General features: G+C 32.5%; 1 protein-coding gene across 1 annotated transcript; it reads right to left on the reverse strand.

Moving 5' to 3' along the window:
* Positions 1–15,209: 15,209 nt before the first annotated feature.
* On the reverse strand, positions 15,210–16,619 carry LOC7457634 (BOI-related E3 ubiquitin-protein ligase 1). Its single transcript, XM_002322321.4, has 3 exons — positions 16,437–16,619; positions 15,979–16,339; positions 15,210–15,865 (listed from the first exon to the last, which is right to left on the reverse strand). The coding sequence occupies exons 1-3, from the start codon at positions 16,493–16,495 to the stop codon at positions 15,305–15,307; spliced, it is 981 nt and encodes a 326-aa protein (XP_002322357.2). The 5' UTR covers positions 16,496–16,619; the 3' UTR covers positions 15,210–15,304.
* Between the last annotated feature and the right edge of the window lie 548 nt (positions 16,620–17,167).

Genomic DNA, 17,167 nt, shown 5'->3' on the forward strand with positions numbered 1-17,167 from the left:
AATTTATATTTTTTTAAATTATTTTATAACCTCAATTTCAAAAACATTCTTAACCAAACACATTAAACTATTTTTTCTTCAACCTTAATTTTAACCACAGTTTTAACCAAACACCTATTTTTTCAAATCAACCACAACTAAAAGTACTTTTTATAAAACAACTTTTTTTAAACCACAACCACAACAGCTACCGCAATACCAAACACACTCAGAAGAGAAGATAATATTTGTGCCTCCCATTTAAGTTTTTGAATTACAATTATTTTTTTATAAAGTATCGAAATCTTGATAGATAAATTTTTTGAATTTCAATCTTATTATTTTATTTTAATTAATAAAATTAAATATAAAACAATATCAATATATATAAATTCCAAGTCCAGAAAATTAACAACATATCTTTTTAAAACTATTTACAGAATAAATTTTTTGATGGATAAACATATTAGATATTTATCTAAGTCGGCCGGTCCTTGAATGTATTTCACGTTACTTCCAAGATGTTGTTCTCTAACTAGAAAAATAAAACTTATTATATCACATTAAAAAAGTTCAAAAAGATTATCAAGATCAACTCACCCATATTCCTTTTTCCACTTTAATAAGTACTATTATTATGCATATGAGAATACTTGCACTAGCCATGCTTGTCTTAATTAACTATTATTGCATCTCAATTATGCATTTCGAGGCATAGTGTGGCAATATACTCTATTTATATTGGTCTAATTACTCTCTCTTTCGTCTTATTAGAAGAAAAAAAATGATCTTACGTTATATGAATTGGACGGATGTGACATCCATAGTCTAAGATATTTAAAAATAAAATATTCAAAGCTTTTTATCTCTAATAGCTGAAAATATCATGAAATTGCTGAGAAGTACAATTTTTTTTTTTGTTGTTTATCGAATCCTCTGTAAAAATCTATTAAATTAATGATAGAAGACGGAAAAAAGGGGGGGGGGGGGGGGGGGGGGGGGGGGGGGGCGGGGAGCCCTCAAGCACGTTTACAATAAAAAATCAAAGGTTGTTTGAAAAGAAAAACAACTAAATGATTATATATATATAGACACACACTAGATAGGTGTTGTGTACGGCAACTTGGGTAATTTTTTTTAAATAAAAAATATTAAAAATATCTGAGATTTAAAAATATTGAGTTTATCAACAAAGAAAAATCTAAAAGTTTCGGATCCGATTATAACTAAATGGTATTATATATATAGACACACTAGTTAGGTGTTGTGTCCCGCAACTTGGGGCCACTTTTTTTTTAATAAAAAGTATTAAAAATATCTAAGATGTAAAAGTATTGAGTTTATCAACAAAGAAAAATATAAAAGTTTTGGATCTGATTATAACTAAATGGTATTAATACACACACATACACACTAGTTAGGTGTTGTGTCCCGCAACTTGGGGTAACTTTTTTTTTAATAAAAAATATTAAAAATATATAAGATTTAAAAATGTTGAGTTTATCAACAAAGAAAAATCTAAAAGTTTTGCATCTGATTATAATATCAGACTCAACAATAATATTTATAATATTAATAATAATATATAATTTTTCTGACTAAGTTCATATATTTTTTAATCTATTCAAAAATAAATTTATGGTTTTTCTTTGATAATAATTTTTTTTAATTTAATAATAATAATAATAATTTTTAAGTTTACTCTTCAAATCAAATTTATGGTTAATATTAAATATTTTTTAAATTTTATTAATTATTTTATTAATAATATTTATAATACAAATAATAACATTTTTAATAGTAATTATAATAAAAATAATAATATTTATAATATAAATAGTTGGGTCTGGAAACCGAACTCATTAGCCTTGGGTCTGGACGCCTGCCCAAGTGTTCTTGGGCCAGGCGGGGCTGCAAAACCTAAGGGATTTGGGTCTAATACAAATAATAATATTAGATATCTAGTAAAGGATTGACAAAAAAATAAAATTTAAATAAAATTAATATATTGACGATAAGTACTTCATTTAATGAGTTAGTGTGTATATTATTGTGTATGCTTCAAATAGTCCTTATTTAAATTGTGTATTATTAATAAGTGTAAATTTTCTAGTTTTTACCAAATGTTCACATGTTATATAAATATATTGTTAGGTACCTCGCACTCTCGAGCTAGAAAGTAGATGTATAGATGAAAATCCTTATTTAAGTTAATTTTTGTATTGGAAGTATTGATATTATATTTTATATCGCTTGAATGTTAAGAAATTTTAAAATATTTAAATTATTTTTTTGTCAGGTATGTAATTAAGAACAACGTCCTTACTTTAAATAGTAATATAGTTTTGTTGTATTTATATTTGAATGTGTTTGTGTCCTAAGAAATTAATGTTATAGTGAATAAATTAGTTTTAAATATTGTATATGAAATCATACAATGCTAACTCTATATATTTTATTCGGTCTCTAAGTTTTTGATTACCAACACACATTCGGTTTTCATTACTTAACTAGCGATAATCTGTAATTATAATACCTTCAGATATATTTACTCTGTAAACCCATGGTAGCACGCAAACATGCCTTCTAGTTACATTGAAAACATGTATTAGAATCTAAATAGTTTAAAAGTATTATAGTCTTTTAAAAATATTATAATGAATCAAAAGTTTATATAGAGTTCGTATTTACGGATTGGGGGATGAGATTTATAATGCGTACAGCGAAGAAAAAGCAAAGAAACAGAGAAATTCATTTAGGATGTAAAAATGGCTGGGCAGTGGCTCATCAAGAACACAAAAAGAGAGTAACGGTTGACAAAGCTAGGTCCACTACCAGTTAAGTGGTTCTCTGTAGAGGCCTGTAAGCTGAGGACACTGGGTCTTATGATCATGGAATTAGTTTGCTTTAGCTATTTGGGCCTATACACTGCAGTCTTGAAAAATCAATGTTTTGATGAACATCTCGCAATTTCTTTTGAAAATAGTTTAGTAGATGTTATTTTTTAAAATATTTTTTTATTTATAAATATATTAAATTAATATTTTTTATTTTTTAAAATTTATTTTTAATAAAGCATATCAAACTAATTTAAAAATATAAAAACAAATATGGTATTAATCTTTACCGCTGAAGTCAAAATGGCATTAACTATGTCAAACGATGCAGTCTCAAAATCTATAGGAAGGTAAACCAGGAGATCTAACTTAAGAAAAAAAAAAGGTTTCAAGGCCAGTAATGTACAATTCATAATCCAAATAGACGATGGTAATTGAAGATTATTGTTTGCAAATCTAAACAAAACACACACACACACAAACCAGGTGATGAGATTATGTGGGTTTTGGCTAACGTATAATTCTATTTTTCTAACAAAGAACGCAGTATTCATGTTCTTAGCTACCTGTAGGCAATTAACAACGTTGGGAAGAACCCTTCAGAAAGAATATTTACTGACAAGATCAAACCATCCTAGCCTGGACATGGTTAATTGTTATAGTTCTTAGATAATAGAAATTAAGTCCCAGTTAGAGATGGAGAGATTAAAAAAAAAGAAAAATTCCTTTTGCTTTGTTAATGATATTAGAGTGTCCTTGGCATGGAAAGTTTTCCACACAGCTAGTAATGCCCCCACTTCTCCTCTGCCCCATTCACCCTCCTCTCCTTGCATTTTTAGACCATGAGAATTGAGACAAAAGGAAAGACGATATTAGAGATGGATGGACATTATCGGTCCGAGTACAAACAAGGGGCATCTAATAGCCAGAGTGACTTCGATTCTGCCTAAATTTTAGAATCTAGCTCAAGAGTTGGCTAGGTTACAGCTATTATAGTCTACAAATGTGCTTAGACTCTTAACCCATGAAGTATAAATGGGTTATGATGGTCCACACCAATCTTATATTTTATGAACTTCAACATCCATCCATGGTTCTTCGGTAGTTCCACCCAAGATTTCGATTTCATCCACTTTGCTGTTCCTGCTCATTCATGAAAAAAAATTAAAATCACTAGGTCATCTTTTGGGACTTCAAAAGCAGAAAGTGAAAGTTCAACGTCTAGAATAAAAAAGATAGTACTAATGTGTTCCCTTGTATATAATTCTTGATCCATCTCTTATACTATTCTTAAATTGAAAGTTGAAATTGTACCATGTCAATGTCTTGATTATCTGCTCCTCTACAAAGAAAAGTCAGTTCTGCTAGATGTCATGGGCACCCACTAGTCCCAATACGAATGGAATAAGGTTTCACTCTCTCTCTCTCTCAAAAAAAAAAAAAAAAAAACACACTAGAATTATGAGGTTATATTTTGGTTATATATCAAAACTTTGAGGTTTAAAAAGCTTCAAAAAGCAAGACATAATCATTCCTACCAAAATGGGTTTAATATTTTACACTATACATGTAGGTTTGATGTTGCAATCTCCAAGAACTAATCAACGGGATAGAAGGAATAAGGTTTAGTGGGAGAATATGATGTGCACCATCTTCAAAACCCTAGAAATAAAGGGTTTCCATCGGTTCCCTAGCTACTTTTCTTTTTCTTTAGTTTTATACTTTCTATTGCTTCAACTTTAGTGGCTTTTTAACTCAGCCATGAAATGAATGATGCCTCTCAAATATCATATCAACACTAGCTTTGGTTCTACTCCACTACCTTATATCCCTACCAAATATCCATTTCCCTAGAGTAAAACCAATGGCAAGAACCATCAAAGTTAACAAAAATTAGAAATGCAAGAAGTCATGATTCTTAGATGTATTTGGCTGGCTGGCTGGCTTTCTGACAACTTGTCATTAATTTGACTATGGGGGTCCTTAACTTAGAGGGAAACGTATGTTGAGAGAACAAAGGAAGCAACATCATTTTTAAGGTGCTGGACCATTAGGTGCTTGTGCCCTAGACCCTCATTAATTTATACAGCATGCATCACAAAAGTTAGGGTTCATATCTTGGGCCCATTGCCCTTAATTGAATCCATAAGTTATGCTTGGCTTTCTCCATCGTCCATCCCCTTCAAACCCCACGCGGGTGCAGGGGACATGGATAAATCTTGAAGTAGACTACTTCAATGGCACTCTTTCATATATATATATATATATATATATATATATATAACAGTGGACCCTAACCCTAATCAAAGATTAAGGACAAAGACATGGGCCTAGATACTGGGATCCTATTTTTGTGTCCCCTGGGGCCCATTATGAAGGATTTGACAAATAAAATTGGTGGGGCTGTATTGTGCTATGTCAATTTTCAGAGTACAAATTTTGATGCGAGGAGTTGGCATACCAAAGTTAGATGAGCTAATAGCTTGTCATGCTAGCCTGTTAAGCTGTTGCCCTCTTGATTTGGCCATGTTTTGTCAAAGAAAAAAGTTAATACTATTCCACAGCTAGCCTCCTTTGAAGTCGAACAAAACACCAATTATATCTCCAACTTTTCATTTTCGCATTCACACAAATCGACTTATTTAAGTTAATTAGAATTTTCTTACTATCAATTAATGCCTAAGTGCCCTTGTTTGTGGTGTAGAATGCATAATTGGTAATGTCAAAGATAATCAATAGCAATGTACATTGCACGTTACATCAACTAATTAATATGTAAATGTTTATCAAGAGAGGCAAGACTCTGCTTTTAAAGGGTTCCTTCTGAAATAGGGCATGATGCGTGGTGTATGGGCATTGAATCTAAAATCTTACCCTCTTGTTGTCATAATTGAATTTTAAAGGAAGGTTTAGGAGGGAGGGAGGGGAAGGATCCGCACACTTGGCATAAGAATGTGATTCTATGATGTTGACATTTTAATTTGCTTTTTTTTTTCTATCTCTTGGTCAATCATGACATTAAAGAAATTAAGGCAAAGCAAGCAAATAGGGTTTAGTTTATTTACAGTATTAAAACTTCTCTCAATTCGAAGGAGACATGAGGTGGTTGGCTTCCTAATTATTTGATTGGCTATATATATATATATAATAGACATTGAAGTGATTTGAGATAATAAAAGGCATTAGTTAAAAATTGAAGATTAATTAGTCTAATATAACCCCCCCTGGTCGTTTCGCAAATCAAAACACTCCTGGAGATAACACCTCATGATTTCATTGAAAATGTAATAATCCAATTTTGGATTCTATAAAATTTTCTTGTATGTTATTTTATTTTTATTCTTCTTAGAAAAATCCAAAAAAATTAAAAAAAAATTAAAATTTAAAAATATATTTTTCTTGGGTCAACCACATTTTTCCATAAAAAACGAGTTCATTAGGTCAATACGGATCAAACCATATCGACTAGGGTAAAAAATGAGTTTCATGCCATTTTGGATCAAAATTAACATTTTCGGTCAAAATCGTGTTCACCAGGTTAATACGAGTCAAACCATATCAATCGGGATACAAAATGAGTTTCAGGCTATTTCAGATCAAAACTATCATTTTCAGTAAAAACCGATCCCACCGGGCAATAGAGGTCAAACCATGTCAACCTAGATAAAAAAAAAAGAGTTTTAGGATGTTTTGGGTCAAAACCATGTCCATCCGGTCAATACGAGTCAAACCATGTCAACCGGGATAAAAAATGAGTTTCAAGCCATTTTGGGTAAAAAACTATTATTTTTGTCAAAACCAGGTTTACCGGGTTGATACAAGTGAAAAAATATTTTTCGGTGTTTGAAGTTAATTTTTTGATAATCAAAATTGATTTTTAGCGGTTGAAACTTGATTTGAGTTTTTAATTTCACTTGAATTATTATTATATGTAATAAAACAAAAATTAACTGCATAAAATTTATTTTTTTTAACGAAGTAGTTGGTGCAAGTTTTTTTTTTTTTTTTTTTTTTCAAGATGGCTCCGTATCTTTTGCTATGTTTTCTGTATATAAATGTCGTATCTCAATCTGCTATAAAAACCATTTAAAAGTTTGAAAAAAAAAAGAAGAAGAAAGGAAGGTAGCCAGTTTAATAACTGATTTTTTAAAAAAATTTCTTAAGAAATTAATTTAAAAAAAAATACTAAAAATACTAAAAATATCTTAATTGTTAGATCTAATAGTATTAGTTTTGAACTCTTAATTAGATCTAATATAATACGGCTTACCATACTAAATTAAAATCTAAATCCATCTCAACCCTTAAATCACCCTTAACAAAATCTATTTTTTGATCCTATATTGCCACGTAACCAGATATACGAAGCATCCCGTGTATCTTACCACACCAAAGCTAATATCTGTCATTCAAGATCGTGTGATCAATTTTCAAATAAAGTGAACCATAGCCGAATGATTAATTCAGAAGTGATCGAGCGGTCCACAAGATCCAGGTGCACCGGCTTACCATGCTAGCGTCCTCACCGTAGCAAACCTTAGAAACTCTCTCTCCTCTCGTCTGCAATTCTTTCTCTCCTCAGATCTCACAACTCCAGCCACATCAAGCTGTCGGAACACCACAGAAAGACTCATATCCTCCTCGAGAGCAAACCCTAAGTGGTTTTTATCGACTTATCCGCCTCATATTACCGAGAAAAGGTCGCGATGTCTTCGGCCACTCGAAATTTCAAACCGTCGATTCTCTCTCATTAGACATCAATGGCAGCCGCCACCACCATTATCGGAATCCTCTAACCGAGCTATACCATAATCTACCCCTTCAGCCTGCAATCTTGTAGAAAAATCCCACCCTCCAACAGTGGCCACACACGAGCTACACGCGTCACCAAGGGTATTTTCATCATTTCCAGGGAAGTTCAAGGCTATTTCGATCCTTTTCCTGTGCAGTGACACTCTGATAATTTTAGGGAATTTTATTTGTTTTTTATACATGGTTCTGTATTTTTTTTTTGCATTTTGTAAATTATCTGAAATAAATATAATGAAAAATGACGATGTGAGTCTAACATCCAGTTTATCTCATCATCGTGCGTGGGTCCAAATCTCAATTCTAAAATATGAGTTATGCATATTTTTAGCAATTCCAACATAATCTTTTTTTTTTCAAGAATAAACTTTATTCATCGACATATCTTCTTTTTTTCAAAAAAAAAAATTGATGTCAAAAGTTTTAAAACAAATATGAATTATGTCCATTTTTTTTTTTTTTTGCAACTTGGACATGACTTTCATTTTTAAGGTTAAACATCAATATTTCAACAAGTCTTCTAATTTTAGGAATTGATGTTATTTTTTGATGTTTTTTTTATTTTTAGAGATCGAAATTAACCCTCTAAATTTTTTTTTGTTAATAAGCTCAAAATATTATAATATTTGAATAAAATAAAAAGGCCCAAATAAATGTAACTTTTCACTTGAAAGGATGATTTAAAAATGATGTCTACCTTCTCTTAATTATAACTTATAACCCAGTATCTGAATCTTTAAAACTAATATTTAATTTGAGATTTCTAATTTTCTCAAATTATTTGATGACGATTCTAATAAAAATTTTATTTTTCCGATTAATCTTTAATTTATAAAAAAATTTAGAGCCACCGTCATGAACGATGGCATGTAAACAATGACAAAGGATATACAATGAAAGAAGATGGGATTATTCCCTTTTCTATTGAAGGAGGTTTGTCAATCAGAAAAACAAAAAATAAAATTGAATTCGTAACCTTTCATAGGGTCGGCAACTGGTGCATGTAGTAGCTGCCAATAGTGACGATTATATTGTCGATTACTAGCCAGCCAACCCGTGTGAGTTTGGCCAATTGACATACACCTCTCTCTTCCTCTTCTTCTTCTTGTTTTTTTTTTTTAATGACAATTAATAGATATGGCCTCGTGTCCCACTACTTGCTATGCTTCTAGTCCATGAAAATAGATGTCATTACCAAGAATTCTCACACACCAATAAAGGATGTAGATCCTTTTCCGTATATCATTAATTTTTTTTTCATGTGGTCCAACCACAAAAAAAGAGAGATAAATAATGGATACAATATATTTCCATCCTTAGAATATATACACCTAGTAATTCTCCCTTTCCTCTCACGATTCACATCTAAATCCAAGGCCATCCAATTACAAGTTGATGCTACGGGGCATGGTAACAAATGGGGTGCGTGGAGCTTGCTAGGAAAATGAAGAACCTTGCAAAATAAATTGAGATTGCCTTTCGGTGTGGTGTAAAAATGGACCCAATATACGACTTTTGATTGATTTCTTCATGTCCTTGTTTTATATTTGGTATAAAATCACAAATTAATGGGATATGCTACGGTGGTTGTCCAGATAGTAAAGATGTCTATTATTAGCGATGATGATATCGATGAGTAGTTGTGACAAAGCTTGCCCTACGCTAAGTTGTTCATATTTGTCCTCTTGCCCCCACTTTCCCTTGATCCCCTCTTTTCCGAATAGTGTGTGTAACATGATGTACTATCATTTCCACATCACTTGATCTTGAAATCCCAGGCATTTCTGAACTAGAGTTTTACAAGTGGAAATAATCCCTAATATATCCCACAATTTTAAAAAATGAAATTTAATCTTAATTGTTGGTAAAAGAATTGACCATTTAAATAAATCTCAGTCAAACTTCGTTCAAGACTAATGCTGGCAATAACTCTTCTCTATGTAAAATTTCACCAATATTATTTAATTATTAATGGGGTAATTAAGTGAGAGGTTAACATCATCTCAGGTAGTTCTAGAAATAGAATAACCTTCCATTGTCTAATCCAAATCGGAATCAATCAACTCTTTGATAAATCAAGAAAAGAATAGCATGTTGATGAGAGGGATTGATTTTGTAAGGGTTTTTTTTTTTTTTAATAAATTGGACGATCATGCCTGTTCAAATTATGAATTGGGTCAACATCTCTCTATTATTTTTTCTTGTAATTTCCACATTTCAAGACCTATAAAATATATTGGCTTCATGTATCATACCCTAATATACGTGTGATACATGCGCATAGGTGCCGGGGGTAGGCCACATCAAATGGGCTAAGGCGTCGATTAATTATTAAAGGAACAATTGTTTGAAAGAATAATTTGAAGTTCTAACTAGAACAAAGAAGAACCTCTCTCGATGATCTCTTAGGCTTAGACATGAATAAAATAAAGAAGTTCCCTTTTTCTCAAAGCAAGAAGTGTACTTGCCTTGAGGTACTATTCTCTCCTTTTTTTAAAAAAAAAATATGGGTTAATTATTTATTATAAGATATGCAAATGGGTCAATATCAAAATGTGATTGTGTGGAATCAATCATCCATTACATAATTAAAAACAAAACGTGCTTTTAAGATAAGAAAAGATACTATTCTCTCTCTTTGGCTAATATGATAAAGTTTGAAGAGAAATGAGCAAGCTAGAAATAGATTAATGGATGCATGTACTTGCAACCCTAAATGGATAGGATGCTCTTCAATATTAAAATCATATGCCGGTCATAGAGGGACAAAAGGTCTCAATTTGGTAGGTCCCATTAGCCCAAATCTCCATCATCAAATGTTGCTTTCATGTCCTCCTCACACCCCCATGAATCAATTTTGGCGAATTTTATACTCTTTTATCTCAACTTGGACTCAAAGGATGGAATGGAACTACTTTGATTGAAACAAACAAGGTGGGTGTGGTGTGGTGTGGTGCTACGATAAGATAAAAGCAAGAACAAACACAAGTGATGAAAATGATACATAGGATGGCTTCACTTTTGTTCCATAAACAATTTTGTTAGTTTTATGGTGATTAGGTCATCCATCATGGCATTGGAGGCGGATTCAAGTAACACGAAAGGTTTTTTCTTGAAAAAATATCAAACATCGAGATAATATTTTTTAAAAAATCATTTTGATAAATTAAGATTAAAAATTATTTTAAAAAAAGTAATATTCACCTTGCTTCATGCTATTAATAAAGTTGACACCAACTATTAACAAATAAAGGACACCTTTGAATTTTTTTAAAAGACAATGACACCGGAAGTTTCTATTCAAATCTAATGATGTGATAACTCCCACCTTTCCCCCTATTTGCAATCCATTGTATTATAGAGATGGTGAGAGTTGATAACTAGCAATCTTTTGATTTTAAGTCTTGCCTTGCCAACAAGAAAGTTTTATGAGATGAATCTGCCTAGGAAAGTCGGATGGGAAATTTAGGAAGTGGGTCTAGGCCGCCTAGACGGCATCAACGAGGGTAGGTGGCATTGATCCACAAACACATTGACATAGTTGGATTTGTTTTGTTAATGAAGCAAAGCTGCCTCTATTAATTGGAACAATATTGCTAGCGTTTTCTTGGCATCGTTCTCAAGGAGCATAGCGTGATGATAAAGAATTTGGAATTTGTATAGCAGGTCTCGAGTTCGAGTCAGAGCGTGTATTTTTTATAAGAACCTGGGACAGCCGGGATTTTACTCACTCACCTGGACCCACAAAGTACGCTTTCTGGGGAGTAGAGTTTCCTCGAATAAAAAAATAAAAATTTCTTGGGATCAAATTTGTGACATCAAATTAGCAAATTGACTTTATAATAATTAATCACAAGACCTATGGTTTTAACAAGTGATTTAGTGTGATCAAGTTAACCTAATCTCAATTATTTCTTAACATGTGATGGCTTTTGGATACAACGAGGACCACCCCACCATCACAACCCACCCAAGAACTTTGTGTGGGTAGCTAAATTATTAATGATATGAATAGCATGGCACCGCTAACTCACCTTGAAAGCAATAATTTAGTTGGACAAAGGAAGGAGAGCAGCATCTTGTCAAGGTTGAAATAAGTAGAAAAAGAAAAGCAAGGCGCCATGGTTCATGTAGGTAGGAGTACTTGTCATGGGGAAACGACTCTTTTTGGTTGCCAAAAAAACTAGAAGGGCCAAATGTTTAATGTATATTTATCTGTACAGAAGCAAGCAAGAGTTTAAAGGGTCAAGAATGTGACAAGACTTGGACGAGGAAGCAGGCATTTTACACCATGATAGTGATTACACGTGTCAATTATACAATGACAAAGCAAGAATTATCACTTGGGCCCATAACCTTTTGTCATTATTAAGAAAAAATTAGGAAAAAAAAACTAAAATCAATTAGGTTATTTTCCCTGTTACCAAAACAATTAGGAGCAGCTTAATTAATCAGTAAGATTTTAAGTTTGTTTTTTTTATTTATTTATTTTAGGATTATTAAAGGATTACTTCATTGTTAATTTTATAATTTTTTAAAATTAATCGAGTAAATACTGATTTAAATACTTTTAATTAAAAAATATTTAAAGTAATTAAAGGGTGCGTGTCATATGTATTACCCAAAACCACGTATTTGTCGGCTTTGCACCCTCTTTGGCAGCATCTATCTCTCCATTGAATGCCAAGGAGATTTTAAGATTTGAGGAGGAACGAAGGCAAATAGGACATGGCTGACTGATCTTTTTGCTTACTTTATTAAACAGGTGCCGACAGACAAGACCAAACAAGGCAACCACCACACAGGCACCCCACTAGCGTCCGTTTTGTGCAGGTTCTCGGCGTATTTCAAGGGTTCTCTAAGGTTCATGACCTGAACCACCACCACCACCTTCCCCTGCTCCAATATGGCCAAATGCTAGAAAGTGGGCTAAGCAATTTTACTGCTATTTTAAAATTCGCTATAGCTAGATTGTGAGCTCAATTGCTAGCTATCGAGGGCAGGCTAGCTCTTGCTTTCCTGTTGATAGCGTTGAGTTTTTCTAAATTGCTGCTTTTGTTATTTCAATTAATGAGTAGTGCTGTACTGCTGTTGGTCTTAAATTATGGAGAGGTTTTGAGCTTTTGATATTCTATAATTGTTAATTAATAATAGAAGAAATAAATATAAGAAAAAAAACATAAACTGGATCTGACGTGTCATGTCCACATTATGCATATTTTTTTTTAATTTTTAATAGAAGAAATAAATAATTTAATTAAAGATATATATAATATTTCAATGTGCTAGTACACGGTGAATTGGGAATAATTGAAGATTGGATAATAATAATAATATATTTGTAATGCCCGGTACAATTGGTGGGCCTGCTCAATTATGAAAGTGTTTAATATCTGACGTGTCATGTCCTCTTTGACACTTGGCGATGCTGAGGTTAAATGCCAACACCTGCCCCCCACACAAACTAGATCTTGTGTGAAGTGAAAATATACCTTTCCAGACTGTTTACATTTCCAAAATTGGATTAATAAATTAATTTCCACCTCTCCATCGATCAATTAGAGAGCTAAGAACAACATATTGCTTGAACTTGGTTTGTGTAAGAAAAAAAATCAATTATATTCAAAGAATTCATTGCAATCGTGGTTAAGATACATAATGTTTTCCCTGCTATTAATTGTTTTAATTCATAGGAACCAAATTTTCTAGTATTTGTTTTACCTCAATTGTCATGGTGTTTTTTTTAATATATATATATATTAATGAATAACACAAATAAGAGTGGCTTCAGTTTAGGAGTGTGGTTATGGTTGTTTTTTAAAGTGTTTTCATTCATAAATGTATCAAAATAATATTTTTTTTATTTTTTAAAAATTATTTTTGATATCAACACATCAAAATGATCTAAAAATACCAAAAATTATTAATTTAAAATAAAAAAATTTTAATTTTTTTTAAAAATACTTTTAAAACGCAAAAACAAACAGGACCTTAATGATTAAATTTATATTGATTTTAACAAAAAAAAAAAAAACACACTCACACACACATATAATATTTTATATGAGTGGCCAATCCTCCATCGATTTAATCCATTATTTTGATGAGATTTTGTAATCCCATGAGGGAAAAAAGTGTATATTTAAAGAGATGGTACAATAATTTAAAATAAATTTTTTTTTGTGATAATTTTGAACATAATACATAAAAACATGTTCATTTTGCCTATACTATCTCTATATTTTTTTTTCTGTCTTAGAAAAAACAACTTAATGGCAACCAATAGTTTTTGTCTGGATCATATTAAAATTTCAAATGGAATCGGATTTGTATTGCAAATAGAATTATTTTATTTTATGAATCTTCCTAGCATGAATAGCGTGTCTTGTTCTATATAAAATAAATCATCAAACATTAGAAGTTAAGATAGATTCCAATTACGTTACATGATTGTTTTGCAAGCAAGTTTTACTTCCTGCCTGCTTGTTAAGAAATCGCCTTGTTTCCTTAATTGACTAATTATTAATTTTCCAACATGATCACGATGATCATGTAATTTCCCCAACATAATTATGTGCTATCCTAATTAAAATTGCCGGCTGGACCAAGCAAAAAATTACAAAGTGCAAAAGTAAAAGTGGAGCCCGGTGGTGGGACATGTCCACTTCAATTGAGAGGAAGTACATCTAAAATCATACTTTCCCTTTTTTTTTTTAATTTTTTTTTACTACCGTTCAAGAATTAATGATTGTCTGCTCAGAAAATATAAAGGGAAAACAAGAAAGAGAAGAGTACTATGGATCCATCATCTCATCTGTGGACCACTAGCCCATATAAAAGTGGAACCCTAATGGAGAAATCAGGCTACATAAAGGAAGCCACACAAAGTAAAAGTAAAACCCTATTGGAGAAATTAACTTTGATGGGGTATTATGTATGATTCAAGGAAGAAGAAGAAGAAGAAGAAGAAGAAGATGTTGAGGAAAAAAAGCCAATAATGCTAATTTGACATACAACACTACCAGCCATTATGGCATCCCACGCAACCCCAACTTTAGTTTTTAACCTTGCATGCCATTTGGGACAAAAAGACAATTTAATAGGAGGCCATGTCATTGGACAATGAACTCAACTTGAAAATATTGCCCCTTCTGCTTCCTGTTTCTTTATTCACCACGAAAAAAAGCCTAGAAATTTGAAGCTCGACACTTTACTTTACCCTAAGCTAAGAAAAGCTGATAGGCCACTTATGAGATGTGGCATAAAAGCTTCCCCACTGATCTTAATTTAGCATCTAGCCTTTTTCGAGGCAATTACTCTTTCGGGTCATGTTCTTAGAGGGGATATAATACAAAACCAAGAATCAATTACACTAACTATCCGATATTAACAATAATCAAGAAAACTTGGGTTCAAAATGATGTCTAATTCAGCACCAATCAAGCAATCAATCACATATATAGCCTGATTTAGTGATGCTCTCAAGGAAGGAGAGCAATATGATGGATTTGGATAGCCTATAACTTAATTTTGACATGCAAGGATTGATTGCAGATAAAATAGAAGAGTAGATGGGAGTAGAAGTGAAACAATGAAAAAATTCCTATGAACTACATATAATGTTTTTCTTCTTTCTGAATTATCTTCATGTTTTTACCGAGAGTGACTACAATTAGTCATCAAGACATGTTAACATGGACACTAGCAGTCATGACAGAATCACATACTGGGCAAGAACCAATCAGATTGGACCCACATAATGTACACAGGCAAAGATGCCTGCACGGCAGCAGCAGCACACTTGACTCCCTCTCCCCACACTTTCTACACATCCTGTTGTGGTTAAGATTATCCTTAACCACTACCATCTTATCCTTCACCGCACCCTCTTCTCCACCAGCTAACGTGCACCTCCCATGATCACTACTTCCACAGCAACTGGATTCTGCATCATCTGCCAGAGTGGCAGCGCCACCACTTGCGTGCGCCAAGACTTGTTCTAAATTGCTCCGTAATGAATTTGCTGTGGCCTCATTGGCTTGTGCTAAATCCCTCCAAATTTGATTCTCTACGTATAAACTCTTCGCTTTTTCTTGAAGAAACCAGTTTATTTTTCCCATTCTTTGAATCTCTTCGTCTTTCTCTTTCACTTTCTTAATCATTCCTTCTTGTATTGCTGATACCAACATTCTTGATTGCCTCTTTTTCCTCTCTTCAAGTTCCATTCTAACTTTCTGATTCTGAAAATCAATTTTTTCATATAAAAAATAAGCACAATATATACCGAAGTTTTAATTTTTATCAAAATTTAAATAACCCCAGAGCACAAAATTTATGAAAAACAACAACTTACATGATCATCAATGAAACGGTCGATTTCAGATTGCTGTTGTTGGATCTGAAAGAGGATATCGTGATCAATAAAAGAAGATAAAGGAGAGACTTTGGTCTTTTGAGAGGCATGAAAAGCATCAAAGTTGTCATCATTGATCGAGTCTCTAGCCCTCTTTCTTGGAGCAGCAACAGCAGGAACATTGTAGGTGAGACTACTATCATCTTTATTAGATGCCTTAGCAGCAGAAATTGGGTCACAACCAAGAGAAGACTGATAGAACGACATGAGTGTTTCAGGCACTGGTTCATTGAAAACAAGGCCAGAATCCATCTGGGTGTTGTATAAATTCATGTTTGCTTGATTTGCTTTCACAAGATCCCTGTGAAAAAAAAAACCCATGTAAGAAAAACAATGATAAATTGATGATGATAACCATAAAAGATAGAAACTTGGTAGTTTAGAGTATGTTTTCGTACCTGTTTATGATAAGTTGTGAAGGGAAATTGAGGCTCATATGAGGAGTTTCAACTGCCATGAGGAGTGGTTAAAACTCTTTGCTTGTGAATTTTGGTTGTGGAGAAGAAGGAGAGATATGTATGAGAGAGTCTTGTGAGGGAGCAAGAAATATATGCTTGAGAGGGGAGAGGGCATGCAATATAAATGATGGCACAATAGGATTTGGGTTTTCTAGGTTTGGCCATGAAGAGAGAGAAAATAAAAAATAAAAAGTCAAAAGACTGACTTCTAGATAGAAAAAAAAGGGAAGAAATATAATTTTTTTAACAATATTTATTTGGTTATTTATTTATTTATTTTCCTTAAATTAACTTCCTAGACAAAAACCCTTCTAGATTTTCTAAATTCCCGAGTGGATTTGGCCTGTTTTTTAGAAAAAATAAATAAAAAAGATTTAGGGGCAATCATGGGATTTAAACATCCATGAAAGTTAATCACTGTTTTTAAAATTTTATTAACTGAAAATTAATAATAATAGCGGCATATCTGCCAGTCACCCACGTATCAAATGCATGCTATTTAGCCACGTAAGCAAATGCTAAAATCCAAAAAACCACCCCAATAAAAAGAATATTAATAAAAAAAGAAGCAAAAAGAGGTTCACGCCTCATAGGGAACGTGATCGTGGTTGGGTCCAAATATCGCACGTGGGACAGATAGTGGGTCCCGCGCTCTACACGTGTGAGGTGGG

The sequence above is a fragment of the Populus trichocarpa genome, chromosome 15 (assembly GCF_000002775.5).
Source record: "Populus trichocarpa isolate Nisqually-1 chromosome 15, P.trichocarpa_v4.1, whole genome shotgun sequence".
Taxonomy (NCBI): domain Eukaryota; kingdom Viridiplantae; phylum Streptophyta; class Magnoliopsida; order Malpighiales; family Salicaceae; genus Populus; species Populus trichocarpa.